Source organism: Porites lutea, chromosome 6 (assembly GCF_958299795.1).
Source record: "Porites lutea chromosome 6, jaPorLute2.1, whole genome shotgun sequence".
Taxonomy (NCBI): domain Eukaryota; kingdom Metazoa; phylum Cnidaria; class Anthozoa; order Scleractinia; family Poritidae; genus Porites; species Porites lutea.
Genome location: NC_133206.1, coordinates 23,418,123 through 23,433,122, shown reverse-complemented (window position 1 = coordinate 23,433,122; position 15,000 = coordinate 23,418,123). Strand labels below are relative to the sequence as shown.

The 15,000-nt window shown below is 39.2% G+C and overlaps 3 protein-coding genes across 4 annotated transcripts in view; 2 read left to right on the top strand and 1 right to left on the bottom strand.

Annotated features, from left to right (window-relative positions):
* The window catches only part of LOC140940643 (transmembrane 7 superfamily member 3-like), an 18,130-nt gene extending 17,904 nt beyond the window's left edge, over positions 1-226 (bottom strand). For both annotated transcript variants that reach the window (XM_073389632.1, XM_073389633.1), the window contains exon 1: positions 52-226. In XM_073389632.1, the coding sequence (XP_073245733.1) occupies positions 52-127 (76 nt within the window). In that variant the 5' untranslated portion in view covers positions 128-226. The remainder of the gene's footprint in view (positions 1-51) is intronic.
* A 106-nt stretch (positions 227-332) lies between these two features.
* LOC140941146 (uncharacterized) lies at positions 333-3,708 on the top strand. Its single transcript, XM_073390116.1, has 3 exons — positions 333-443; positions 1,499-1,773; positions 2,350-3,708. Exons 1-3 carry the CDS (start codon positions 428-430, stop codon positions 3,700-3,702), a joined length of 1,644 nt encoding a protein of 547 aa, XP_073246217.1. The 5' UTR covers positions 333-427; the 3' UTR covers positions 3,703-3,708.
* A 5,824-nt stretch (positions 3,709-9,532) lies between these two features.
* The window catches only part of LOC140941590 (uncharacterized), a 6,283-nt gene continuing 815 nt past the window's right edge, over positions 9,533-15,000 (top strand). Inside the window, exons 1-2 of the mRNA XM_073390610.1 lie at positions 9,533-9,670; positions 11,742-14,375. Coding sequence (XP_073246711.1) covers positions 11,953-14,375 — 2,423 coding nt within the window. The 5' untranslated portion in view covers positions 9,533-9,670; positions 11,742-11,952. The remainder of the gene's footprint in view (positions 9,671-11,741; positions 14,376-15,000) is intronic.

Below are 15,000 nucleotides of genomic sequence, written 5' to 3'. Positions count from 1 at the left end.
AGCTTATGTAAGCTACCAGCAGTGACACATCTAATAGTGAATATCACTTACCCGCTACATTTTGTGTAAGTTCAACAGCTATTTGCAAGATAATTACTACAAGAGCGTGTCCTTCTCCTCTGATCATACTACCCTTTACTACCCTTTAAAACTTTTCACGAGTGAAAATCTGACGGTCAGAAAAGGTGATCCTCTTCCGCCATTTTGATGTTATGTTTCGAATGCAAATGCCGTAATGCACTCTGGGGAAAACTCCCACATGTGAAAGAGGCTGATTTGCTGTTCTGCGATTGGATGGTATTCAACGGAAGCAGGAATTTCAAACTGCAGTATTCAACCTTTGTCGATATTGCGGTGCGCGTTGGTTCGAACACTTGATCATTTTTCTTGCGATCTCGCTCAGAATCTTCAGAAATACAGCACGATAATGTGTTCAAGGAAACGTAAGTTAATTCTGTCCTTATTTACCTTTTGAAAGGAAGATCTACTCATGTTAAAGGGACAGAGTTCTCGAAACATCGGAGGCCAGTTTTGTTATAAAGAAGCGTGCGGGTACATGCTTGCTTATTTTGCCTCGAAGAGTAGCTGGGATTCTTCTCGCTTATTTCATCACAATTTATTTACCATCAATTCATATTTCCCAAGTTATTCTGCAATGGTTCTACATTTACTCAAGTTTGTTAATTTTCACGTTCTCCAAACTCCGACAAAAAGTGACCAAACCCGCGTGTTCATACCGTTTATTTTTGCGTGAGATAAGCTTATTTATATATACGGCGTATTAAAACGTTCCTCAAGTATAGCAAGAACCCTTATTTTTCGAACGTTATGGTTATTCGTAAAGAATATTGCAGCTAGAAGCCTTTGAGTCACAACATTCTTTATAACGAATCACTATAAACCTAACAATTGATTACTTTGGTTTATTATTGTAGCCTGAATTTCATCCGACTGCTTCGAGTCGTTGTCTCCTCTCACTGAGGGAGTAATATAACGACTCGAAGTAATCGGATGAAATTGATGCTGGGTTTATTGGTATGCAAAACATTTTTAATATAGATACGCTATAATTACAAGAATGTAGAATTTTATTTGTCTGACTCTCCACTTGAATTACATTTTGATTATTTTTTTTTACTACTAATTGGATCAACAGCACTGCAAATTCATGGACAATTTAAAGGGGAGAGTAAAATGTCGAGGGCTTCCTTTGTTATATCTGCATGTAGCCTACATTCGACATTCAACCTGTCTTATTTGACTATCCCAGTAGAAGAAAGTGATAAATTTCATAAAGGTTGCAAGCAAAGTGGCAAGTCACCAAGAATATGGGCACCTCCTTGTTAGCTATTGAAGGCATGTGAAGCTACACTCTAAACTTGCAATTTCCCAAATGACAAACAGCAGGCTAGTCCTGCTTTTACCAACTACATTTTTTGCACTGAATTTGAATTTATATTGTCTGCCTTTGCACCTAAATTCTATTTCTTTTGCACAGGAGATGCCACTTCTCTTGATGACAGCCTGACCAACATTCAGTGGCTTTGCAGTCTGGATTCAAACCCACTGCTTGATCAAGAGGAGGAAAAGACCATACCTTCACCAACAGAGACCACATCCATGAATCCATACCCCAAACCTCCATTTTCCTATGCCACCCTTATCCTTCTTGCTATTAATAGCACTGAAGAGAAACGAATGACACTACAAGATATCTACAAATGGATTGAGGATAACTTTCCCTATTATCAGCATTGCAAAAAAGCTTGGAAGGTACATGAATTGTAAACCTAAGTATACTGCTAGATAAATTTATTTTAGAATGACGGGTTAAATATTACATGTTTACAAATCACCGGTTGATCGATAGACTAAACTACTGACTGCATGATCCTTATGAGGCAATGCTCACCTCAAGACATCTCAGTAGTATGGACACTAAGTCATACCGACAGCAGGTATATGATCCGAACCAAGGTTAAGTATAGACGCTTGATTTGAATAAATTCTTTCTGTCATGGACTCCCTCTAAGTCACATTGCTGAGGGTGTCTCAGGGGGTTAAATCAGTATCTAGTTTGAAATATCACACCCAAGACCATTGGGCAAAACTGAGGTGACCTGGCAAGGCCGTGTTCTAGATGCGCCCAGTGGCCCCTGGAGCGTAATATTTCCTCCCAGGCAACTCAAAAATTTTAGTATTGTGATGGGAATCATAATGCTGGCACCCTGGGTTTCACAGGTTCGGGGCAGTGGGGTTTCTTATAATTTTTCTTAGAGAACAGCCTTGCTTGGTCTTCACTGGTACGAAATTATATGAAATTAATATCAATACTGCCTTTTTTGACAGAATTCGATCCGGCACAATCTGTCACTCCACAGCTTTTTTCTTAAGGCCAAGAGGCCATCCACACTTCCTGGTAAGGGCAGTTACTGGTCGATATCCCCTGAAGGTAAAGAAAATATCATGAAGGAAGTAATGAAGCACCAACAGCCGAATGTCAGGCCAAACTTAAATGCTGAGCAGTCAATCACAAAGGCACTGCGACCCATCCTGCCTAAACCATCTGATAACCTGCTAATATCAAGCCCTATTGTGAACAGTCCTGCAACTGGCAATGTCAAATTCTTGTCTGATGCAAGTGTCACAGGGTTACCAGTTGTGATTTTGCCAACACATATGTACATGAACATGGCTAACAAAATAGCTGCTCAAGCGGCTGCGGGAAATGTGGCAGCTATTGGTGTGAACCCAACTTTCCTCCCCATAACCACAAGTTCTTCGAGTACAGAGAATCAGAATTTTGGAGATGCTGTGAGACACAATGGAGCTGGGCAAAGATATGGACAAGAAACTGAAAGTAGTCTCTTGGGAAAAGCAACAGTTACTCAAGAAGTAAATGCACAATCATCTCTGCCTCAAATAGCAAATAAAGTCAGCCAAGAGAATAGCTTAATCCATTCCGTAGAGCAATTGCTTTCTAGGACTGAAAGTCAGGAAAATGAGATTATTTCTGAGGTATGTGACAATAGCACAATTGTTTCTACTAGCAGCAAAAGTCACTGGGAGTCAGGCAACAACCATTTAAACGAAGAAAGAAATGAAACCAGAGAGATATTGGCCCGTGGTACCAAGAAAAGAAAATCAGAGAAGAGAAAATCAACCGTGCATATTGATGAGAAGACATCTTCACTAAACAAACAAAAGAAACAAAATTTGTGTCAACCCAAACGATCACCCTTACGACCACGCCCTCAGCCTACTCTTGCTGCCATAAATTCTCAATCTAATGATTTAATGGCATCACCAGGATTTTTTTTCAGTAGACACAATACAAGTGACTTGGCTGACACATCTCCTGTTAAATCAATGATCACACCAACAAAGACCTATGGCAGTCACAACTTTCTCTCATCTCTTTTGGGTTCACCCTTAACTTCTTCTAACTTGGGCTGCACTGGTCTCACCCCCCTGAATTATACCTCAGACAGTGGAATTTTCACACCTCTTAAAGAGGGGGAGATGGACTTTGGGTTTCTGTTTTCCCCTGAGAGGCTTGGGAGCAGCAAGATATGTAGTACACCACAGAGTTGTCGGAAGTCTTTGGGACTTGGACTGTCCAGCAGCACTTACAACAGTAAGGCACTAATAGATTCTCAATATACATGCAGTGGTAATGATACTGAGTTTTTAAACCTCTAACATTACAAGAATAGTTTTACAGGGTTCTCATTGAGTTTTAAAGTAGACTGAGCTAGGATATAAAAGTACCGTGGCTTGGCAATTCGAGTGCTGTAAGAAATTTGAGACCTTTTAACTTAATGACCCATTTTCCCCCAAAAGTAGACAGCTCAGACCTCAAGGTAGCTGGGTTTTTAGCTGCTCGCCGGCACTTAATGAGAACTCTAGTTTTACAGTACCATAAATTAAAATAAGTTGCTACAACATGGATGCCCGGATCTTTATATCACAACTGTTTTTATTATCCTCTAAAAAAGTATTGATTCATAAACATAATTTTTAAATCTATTTGTCCTTTTTTATTCAAGATAAGTGTGAACTGAGATATAAACAATATCAAATTAGGCCATTTGCACGATGACTTCTTTTTACTACTAAGACTAGGATTCATTTTGTTTTTTTCTTTCACATTTTTAAAAATTTGGTAATCCCCCTGAGGTTTAAATAACAAAAGCCCTTAATTTGCACAAGAAAGCAATACCCTGTAGGATTCTGGTAGTTGTAGTAAAATGATGTCATCGTGCAAAATGACCTATTATTAGCTTTTAGACTGCATTTTTAAGTAGATCCCTCTTGATTACTTCGCTAATAGCAGCCTTACACTATGTACCTTAAATATGATAATTGCTACGAGAGATTTTATCTTTGCTTTAGCTAAACTGAGATGGTCAGCAGGTATATTTTTCTTCAAAATGCGCTAGTATACTAACTAAAAATTGGTGATCTGTCATTTCTCATAGTATTACACAAAATGAAAAGAAAATCCCCAGATCAGATCAAAATTTTTACTTTTTTGCAGCCTTTAAATGTATTGTCAGTGTACAATATTATTACAATATTATCTTTGTCAGTGTACAATATTATTACATTGCTGCAAGTAGAAATATGTTTTTTTCCCTTACGTCTTAGCTTGGCAACGCTTTAGTGCATATTAGGCTACCTTTCAACTGCAGAATGCGAATGCAATCCCGGAATAGGGGTTACTCCCTATAATGGCTTATATAAGGAGGCTCCACTCGAAAGGGGTACCTTTTTCAGGCTTCAGGTATTTGAAAGGGTAGGGATTTTACAATTCTGTAAAACACAAATTTTATCATTAAATTTTTTCCCAGTGTGATATTTCTCAGAGTTAATCACGTCTTCCAGTGAATTCACCACATACATATTGGTATAAAGTCAACTATCCTCTAATAATATATTGAAATAGAATCCCCGGCTTTAAACTTATTCTTTCTTAATTATAAGTATGTCTTTTAGAATTAATGCAATTCAAAACACGTTTTGAATCCAAATAACTTTTTGTATCGCGTGCAGAAGAAATACAACATCAGAAAAAGATGTAAACAAACGTAAACTAAAGATTCCAGGCTTCTACGAAAAATTTGTGTGTTCAACTGTGTCCTCGGCCTCATTGTGACCCCCTTTGTGTCACGGTTTTCTGCGAAACGTGCGCTAGAAAAAAAATAGTTGCAAAAATACTTCAGGCAATGTACCTTATTTTGGCGTAAATGGCTTTTCCGTGGTCTTGTGCTGGTGAGTCCCCACCCCCCTTCTCCCGTCGTCAAAGTTGCTGGCAATACAAAACCATGATCAAAACTTGGCGGAACAACTTTGAATGGAGGGGGTGATCTGCATGAGAGTTATATCTCGCAGCCGTGTGACTTGCAGCTATTTGTAGTTAAAACGCCGGTTTTTCCTGGGAATGTCTAATACAACTAAATAATACTGGCTAGCAGTCAAAGTAGCGGAGTTTCGGACCGGGACCCACCCACCATTTAATGCCTCCATCAAACCATTGGAGTTTTTTGAAGTAAAAACTATTACAGCTGATTTCAGTGCTGTGTATACACCCAGATTTTCAGACATGATTCGAGGGTAATGATTCGACCGAGAGGTTACCAAGCAGTACAGTATTTTACCTTGAATATCCTACAGGAATCAAAGCACACAATCTGAAAGTTACTTTAATGATCACTTGAATGTTTCTCTTGTAATTCAGAAAAAGAGGACTGTGATCCGTAATTTGTGCTCCTTCTCAGACAACAGCCTCTCATACAAGTCACGCAATCTAATCGCAATACATGTTATCGGGCGTATGGACGTCTCGATCAATAAGTTTTTCGGCTCTTTTCCCAACTTTTTTTGAGCTTCTACCTTGATCTTTAAAGAAATATCATATTTTACCTTTTTTCAATAAAAACAAATGTTGCTTTCTTTTATGTATGGTTTTCTTTATTTGTGCTCACTAGGGTCATAGGTCGAGGACCGAACATTGTGATATTTTTCAATGGTCGACAAAACAAAACTTTCAAACTCTCCAGCAAATTCTTTCACAACGGCAGACTGATCAATTTATCTGTTGATTTCTTCTGCAAAACGTCAAGTTTTCCTGTTATTTTTTAACCATGCAGAAGCTAAGTAAGGACCAAAAAGTACCAACTTGAAGAAATACAAATTTGTCTCCCTGATAACTAAATTTGCATCACTGTTACATGTAAATTGCGGGTGGTATTCACCAACGGCGAAATACCGAAACCTTGTCAAACGGAAGAACACTAAACGATAAACCATCGGACTATTTCGCTTTTCGCCGTATTGATAATATTTCGTCCATTATGAAATCGCTTTCGAACTCCAGGTTTATCACCCGATCACATGTTATCCTAATTTCTGTATCATGTCGCCGCTTTCCAGGCAACAAAGCTTTCCTCTTCAGGTAAAACGCATTTGTCAGGATTCTAGCTTCGTTACACTTTCTAAGCTTTCCTTACCAGCCAGATTTTTCCCTCACTGCTTCGGATCCCACGGCAGAACTCTCAATAATTTTTGCAGCCGTTTACCTACTGCGAAGCGATACGTCACGTGATTAGTGTCGAATCATCACAGGTCGAATCATGACCGTCGAATTATGTCTGAAAATCCGGGTGTATACATAGCAATGAAATCAGCTGTAAGCCTTTCAAAAGCTAGGGAAGAGACTATAAATATCTAAATGCAGTACCTGATCATTGAGGGATGGGTAAGGCTCGGGATAGCTTTTCATGAACGCCACATCAGGCTGGAACTTTGGTTGGAACGGTTGATCGGGCTTGATGAACTAAATCCCAGTCCTCCCTCCTGAATATTTGTTTTTTTCCTCGACGGTTCCAGACCTCTTGCCAAATAACCGGAAGAACGGAAATAAGCAAATTGCAATAAAACAACAAAGTATACAGCTGAATTTGAACTGGAGTGACAAAAAAGTAAAGACAATGATAGAAATCAGCTAAAGGGAAAAAAAAAATTACTTCGAGTTAGCAGGAGGTTCGAGTTACCGAGGGTAAAATTACTGTAAGTGTAAGAAGGAAATCCCGGGGAAATCGACTTTGCTTCGAGTTAGCGCGAGGTTCGAGTTATCGGGAGTCAACTGTCCGTGTTCTGTAGACGCTCCAGTTTTTCGATAGGCTCTTCACCCCTTTCGCTCCGTTACAAAATCGCGCCTAAATCACCCTTCTTATATGTGTGAACAAAGGCCCCATCCGGTATGGTTTTTTTGCCGGCGCAATCCTGAGCTATCCTCAGACCTACAGTATCCTAGCAAGCCTTAAATGCGCCAAGTGAGACTTTGAATCTGAGCACAGCTGCAGACAGGAAATAAACAAGAGAAAAACAATACATTGCGTTCTAATCTGTTAAAGTAAAACTAGGTGGACACATCAACTAAACAAGTAGACAGGGCTCTCGCACTGACTTGCTTCCAGTCAAGTTTGAGCTCTGGCTAAGCAATTTGGAATTATTTTGGTCCATCGATCTGCATCATCGTGTTGGAGGAGCATGTCTGGCCGTTTCAACAGCTACCACCCTGTTGAACATTTTGTCTAACTTGTTTCCCTCTTTGATCTAGATGAAAAACTTTCATTTCACACTTTAAGCGTCTTGCGGCAAGCCGGGGCTGAATCACTTATCTGACTTCGATCTTTTCCCTTAACATGTTTAATGAGAAAAACAACAGTTTTGCTCTTGCAGCACACTTTTTGGTGCATTTCTTTGCCGCAACTTCACGATCACAACGTAAAGTTTCCTTCAGTATGCGACGACGGATTAGTTCTTTCTCTTTTTAACCTCAGGTGCAGCCCAGAGAATTCAACTCTAGGGGTGACGTTTTAAGCAAGATGGAGTAAACGCGAATCCATTTTTTAATTTAATTTGATCGAAAAAGATATACTATCCAGATTTTTACAAAAAAATTGGGGTAATTGAGTGCCATATACAGGACATTGTAAAACTGCAACAAAAAGATAGGGTCACCGTGCTTGTTTTCGCCTTGCGTACCGGTAATTCTAAGCGTACGTTATTCCCTTTTTGCGCGCGAAATGATCGAAAAAAAATTCTTATCTGATCATACAACAAAAACTTTGAATCTTACTAAAACTTAAGGCCTGTTTGTTTGTTTGGGCTGTAACTTTTCGGTAAAGTAATAATAATAATAACTTTATTAATCTCCTCAAAATGGCTTTTCAGCTTAATTTACAATGTCAAATATCTAAAACTTAGTTTTCCAAAAATACCCTTAAAAAATGCTGTTTTATTTTAACCTTAAATACATCTAAATTAGTGATAGACTGAAACTCGTCTGGGAGACTATTCCACAGCCTTTGGCCTCTGAAGGTAAACGCGCGCTGACCTGCAGCCGTCCTACAGAGTCAGGGGCACCCAACGGGGAATTTTGGAAAAAGACCTAAAAACAAGAACAAAGCGTGAATAAAGCTTTCTGAGACTATTTTAAGCATTTTGGGAGATTGCTGGAAAAAAATTATCTGTTCCTCACTCCCAGCAAGACTGATGGAAGAGTTCCCAGCCAGCAACCTTACAACCTGCAACCTGACTTACTGGGAAGTTTCATAGGGCACAATTCAGATCTTGAGTCGTAAGTAACCCATAAAAGTAACCCGTAGCAGCTATTGTAGACTTCAAATCCCCTCTGACACCCTGAATTATCTTTTTCCCATCAACACTTTCCTTCCAAGGACTATTATTTCTTCCACATCTCCCAGCCAGCAAAAATGTGCCTGAAGAACAGATATTTTGAGGAACAGATCCATTGGGTGCCCCTGCAGAGTGGCATATGTAGGCAGTCCCTATACTATTCCTAGTGTTGCAGTTGTGCACTTCCGATCTGGTTTTAAACTTCTGACAAAGATATGGAGGTGCAAGTCCATTTAAGCATTTAAATACCATGGTAGCATCCCTAACCTCAAATTGTTTAACAATTGGCAGCCACTGTAACTGCTTAAGAATAGGTGTAACATGATCAAATTTCCTAAGGTGACTTAAAATTACCCGATCTTGTAAAAAAAAGGCAGAGAAATGGACAGTTTTATAATTATCTCATGTTCTTCTTTTGCTCTAAATGCGGAGGTTCACATCATTCATACTTCTATTATCCCTATTTTTAAATTTCTCCTTAAGATATACTATTCGTGTAGCCATAAAACACCAATGAAATGGGGAATCACTTTTGTCGTTTCGTCGCAAAAAGACCACAAAGGGACAATTTTGTCTTCAAGGGATCATTTTGAGCGAAGAGACTAGGGCGTGTGTGTGTGTCAAGACCAATACCTCTTTCGCCGGGAAAAGTTATTAAAATGGTTATTAAAAGCATTTGGATCACAAAATGGACCTTTTTACCCCCTCTTTAGGCGGCTGGTGAAAATTATCGCCACCTTTAAAGTCGCAATGTTATGTACAGTAGCTGATGCGTAGTGCAAAACAAGGGAATTATGTTATGTTGACATCTCTTTCTTCGTTGCATACGCTCACTACTGGAACCGCGCGAGAGATGCGATGTTAGGGTGACAACTGGATGGTTACCTCAGCACTGGGATTGACAGTACTTGCTGTTTTGAAGAGTGTCACTTGGTATTGGCCTCGGCGGGTGGGAGCGTGGTTGGTGAGTGGGCTGATGGAAATGATTAACTGAAAAACGACTGCAAGACCTTGAGACACTAGCAACAAAACTTGGAACTTTCTAGAAAACACAATTACCTCACTTTATATTTAATTTGTAGGCGATTTTGAAATACAAGTTGTCCAAAGAAGGTTATTGATAAATTCTCGTGGTTCCTTTGTCGGCAGATAACTTGTGTTTTGACGTCAAATATTATGACGTCATAGCATTGACCTTGTCCTTGATTTGTCCCTTAGCAGGGTGGTTAATATACATATGCCTTTTGGTGTAGTGCCAATAAAACTAAAAAAACAGTAAAAAAATAGAATACAAGCGTAACGACTACCATTGGTAACCTTGGATTCGGAATCAGCATTGCTGTTTTCTTTTTCTAATCGCCACCCTTCGCTTCCCAGCTTTACACAGTGGAAATGTCTCTTTTAAATATTTTGCCTTCGATTAATTCCTAAGGTAACTTTATTTTTATAAACCCAAGTTTTTGGTAAATATTCAATTGGACCATGGGCGGTGCAGTTTGAACCTAAAACATGTGACCTTGGTGAGTTTTTACAATTTCTGATTTCTTTCTGTGATTTTGGATCGATCCACTTAGAGCCTAAAATTCGAATTCCGTGATTTTCTGGAAGACAAAACAGCAATATTTCTAAGAAAGAAAGGACCTGGATACAACGTGCGATGATATCAATTTTTTCGCAGACAAAATATTAAAGGACAAGCAAAACTTTAATTTGCGATTCACGTGCATAAGTTCTCCAAATAGATTGACATAATCACCAAAACAAATACATATAGCCATACTTTCGGTATATCTTGTACATAAATATTGAAGCTGTTTGTTTTTTTTATAAATCTTAGAAGCGCAAAGTTTTCTGATTTATCCACAAGATCATAAATCTGAAACCTGAGTGTTTTTAAATGTAACATTTGGAAGATGAACGGCTGAACTTTATCCTTTGTTACTTTCTGTTACATTCATTCGTGGAATCACAGCGGGAAGCTTACAACGCAAGTTTAAAGAATTCTATCAGCCAACATACATATTTCGTAAATAAATGTAGTAGGCCAGCGCATTTTTACAGCAATATTTTTCCTCATTCGATCTTTTTTTAATTTTTTAAAAATCTAACGTTCCCTTATCAGAAGATCTATTTGAAATCGTGCAAAGAACGTAGTTTATTGTTTTTACTTTCGGCTCAGTTCCGCAAGGGGGGATTGGATGCGTTAATTAAGGTTTTTTTTGTCAAGAAATTGCGGTAAAATCTTTCCTCAACAGGTGCATAATTAGTTATGTTTGAAGTTTCTCAATAAAAATTCAGGAAAACATAAATGTTGAAATAACATGAAGTATTTAGGCCAGTTTACATAGTAAACATACAGTTTGAAACCCTGTTTATTTCCCAATATTTGAAATCAGGCTTATTAAAGTTTAAAGCTTTCACAGAGCTTATTAGGAACTCCCTAACGGTGTTTTGAGTAAGAAAAGTTCTTGTAAATTTAAAGTTGTTTTCATTTCGTTTCTGGGTAACCCGTCGATTTCTCTTCTAATGTTAATTTTAATTGTTCTGCGACTTCGCTGAAGAATTTCTGGTCGTCATCCAAAGTTTCCATTCTAAGTTCTTTTGTAGCATTTAACCTTAAGGCGCGAGAAGTTATGTTTATTTAATGGCAAACGTTTCGTAAAATAATAGGTCTGCACTATTTCTCAGTGTTCAAGAGGAATTAACGCGGTTGTTTTTCATCCGAAAGAAAACTGAAATGACGCATAAATAAGGTAAATGTTTTATTTTCATACGTTAATGATCATGAAATAATTCTAGTTGCGGGAAAATGTTTAGTGTTTCCTCCTACCGTGGCGAAACTTTCATCCCTGACCAGAAAACAGAGCCGTTCTCGTCTAATCATCGATGAAAATTCCTATGTGTAAACTCCTTAGAAAATGCTAAAATATCAAGAGCAAACTTGAAACACGACAAGTATTTTCACTTTGCCCTTAAAGAATTGCGATTCTTTAAAAAATTAATTAATGCAGTTTTTTTTGTCTCCTCAATCTTAGACTAAACGATTGACCAAGTCTTTTGGTGGACTTCAAAAGATGGTATGGAAATGACTGGCTGAAACATTGCGTTAATTTCACCCAAACAGCGTGAACGGGATTACGTTATTGAACTCTATAACTGCGGTTAATCTACGCTTAATTCTGCTGACATTCAACGATACCGACGCACTGCCTTTGGCCTTTGGCCGGTGCCTGAAAATATTCCATCATGAATAAGGACGTCGACGAAGATTTCCCGCTAAAAGATATCCTAGAGGACGTTCCTAATGAGGGCACACAGACGCTTTTTTCGCCAAAAACAAGTTTCTCAGCAGATGATAATGAGCTTGACGAGCAAGGCTTTGATAATGCTATACCGGCTGTTTTGTTATCGCCGTGCTCACGAAGGACAAGCGTTTCAGAACAAGGGCTAAAACGTGCATGCTCTGGTGAATTGCTTGTTCCACCATCACCGTTTATTGTTCCAAAAAATATTCCCTTGACAAATCTAGAAGAAGACCGAGAACAAACATGGTGTATTTTTCCAAGAAATTTGTCTCTTTCGTTACCTCTAACCTCTGCTAATTCAAGCACCGATATCAGATGTGATAGTGGATATTCCGGAGAATTTTTGAGCAGTCCAACGCGAGGGGATGTCGGGGACCAACCATGTGAAGGTGATGGATACTTGTTTGCGAACCATGCGGGCTGTCGAATGGCTCCGTTACGAGCTTCAGTAGCTTCTTTAGGTGTTCAAAACCCAGATGAAGTCAACGATAAAAAGATAAAAGAGTTGCCTTTGGCAGCTTCGGTACCGAATTTACACCAGAACAGGACTGCAGGTTGTAGGCGACCTACCGGGCAACTTTGTTGTATACTTCGCACAAACTACACCACTTTATCTACCCCGGCGAGTTCGGAATGTTCCTCACCATTTTCAAACCAAAGTTCTGAAGATAATTCAGATGAGAAAGGGGAGCTTATTTTTCCGAATGTAGAATTCAACTGTTCCATAGGGGACGAGAGTGATTTATCTCTGTTGACAGCAACTGATGCACCTACGTCTAAGACTTCAAGTACAGTGGTAAAGGATCCCATGACATTTTTTTCTCCGAAAGAAAAAAACCGTTGCAAACAGCTCTCTACACCCAATTTAAGTCTTGGTGAGAAATGTGTTTCACAGTCATTGAACTGGAAACGCAGTAAAAAATCACTTGTTTTTGTTAACGATTCTCTGGCAGACAAAAAAGTAAGTTCAAGGTTAAACACGGTGGACGCAAGATCAAATATGGCATCATCAGCTTTTCTGCATCCAGACTCAGCGCGATGTTCTTTTGAAGAAAGTGCAGCACCCTCACTTCATGCAAGTTGTTCAAATCTGTCGGCCTACCAAAAAAGAAGGGCCTTTTCGCGTTCCAGGCGACCTAAACTTCAGCATCAGTCTTTAAGTTTGCAGAGCTCTGCTTCATCTGCAGTTGAGGAATCATCGAATAAAAGTGACACCTCTTCAGTCATTAGAAGTTTTTTATCTCTAATCTCTCCATCCCGATTACTTGCAAAGTTCAGTTCGTCTAACCATAGTGTTCGGAGCACAGACTCGAGAGCTTCTCGACAAAAACGACAACATATTGATTGTCCCGAAGACACCAAAATTTTGACTCTTAACGTGAGTGGTAGGTGCTTTAAAATCAATGAATACTTCCTTTCAATCTACCCTAGTACTTTGCTTGGTAGTAAAGCGATACTATACTACTACGACAGAGTTAGAAACGAGTTCTTTTTCGACCGAGATCCGGATTGCTTTCGATACATTTGGAACTTTTACCACTCTGGGGAACTCCATTGTCCACGGGAGGAATGCCTCCAGTCGTTTTTGGACGAAGTGGCTTTCTTTGGTCTGGACGTAAGCATGTTATGCAATTGCTGTTGGCAAGAAACTTTCGAGCCAGCGTACGAAAAGCTAACAAAACGAAAAGCAGAACAAGAGGCTGCTGATAAAGAGGCAACTGAGGCTACACACCTTCTGAGGCCGGACGCGACTTTCAGGGAAAAAGTTTGGATAACATTGCAAGAGCCATCTATCTCGTTGATCGCCAAGTTGTTCTACCTTTTGAGCGTTTTTGTGATTGCTATCAGCGTCGTAGCAAACACCGCGGAGACTATTGCGTGTGAAGGCACGATAAGAATATGCAAAGAGGAGAACGAGGAGACCTACTTCAACATAGATACGGCGTGCGTCACGTTTTTTACGTTCGAGTACGTTGCACGGCTCATGGTCTGCCCACACCGTCTGAGATTTTTCATAAGCGTCATGAGTATCGTTGATGTGCTGGCTATTCTTCCGTATTACATTAACCTATTGCTGGAATATTTGTCAGTTGGTGCTAGCTCGGGAATGGAGGCCTTCGTGGTACTGCGAGTTCTGAGAACTCTCCGTGTGTTTAAGCTTTTACGCCATTCCAAGCGCTTAAAGAAGTTACTCCAGAGTGTGAGAGATTCGGCAGCAGAGCTTGGCTTGATTGGGTTTGTTTACATGGTTATGGTCATTTTGTTTTCCAGTATTATTTACTTTGCGGAGTTGTCGGAGGATACGCAATTTACCAGCATACCGCAGGCCATGTGGTATGCAGTCATCACATCAACCACTGCTGGGTAAGTTATGTATTGTACGCGCGAAGTTAATCTTAAACGAAAACAAAACTTTATCGCGTCTATTTGGACCCACTCAATATTTCAAATGCAGGCGACGTTTCGTGGAGTTGAATTGTTGAGGATTTTATTCAAGTTCAAAAAGAGGAAGGAAAATTCTTCGTCGTATGTCCACGTACTCCATAAAAAGTCAAATTAAGAGGTTTCACGTCGTAGTCGTGCAGTGGACGTCAAAGAAATGTATTAAAAAGCGTGATGCACGTGCAGAGCTGTTGTTTTGATCATAAAATCGATTGTTTTTTGAAGCTGTCGTCGTCGTCGTTGTCGTCGTAGTTGCTTAAGCTCTTTAACACGGAAGCCGAAATCTTGTGATGCCTACTTCAAGTAACTTTTAGGCTGAATGATTTGAAATAGTCATTTTAGCTATATTAATAATACGTCTATTGCATTGTATTATTTCTAGGTAAAAGTGTCCGATCCTTTAGGCACGCAGTAAGATTGGACCCTTAATAAATATGATGATAATGATGATGATGATGATGATGATGATGATGTGCTTATGTTTATGTTTACCTCTTACTTTGTAAACAACCTTAAAATGACAACAAAAACCTCTAAAATCAATGAA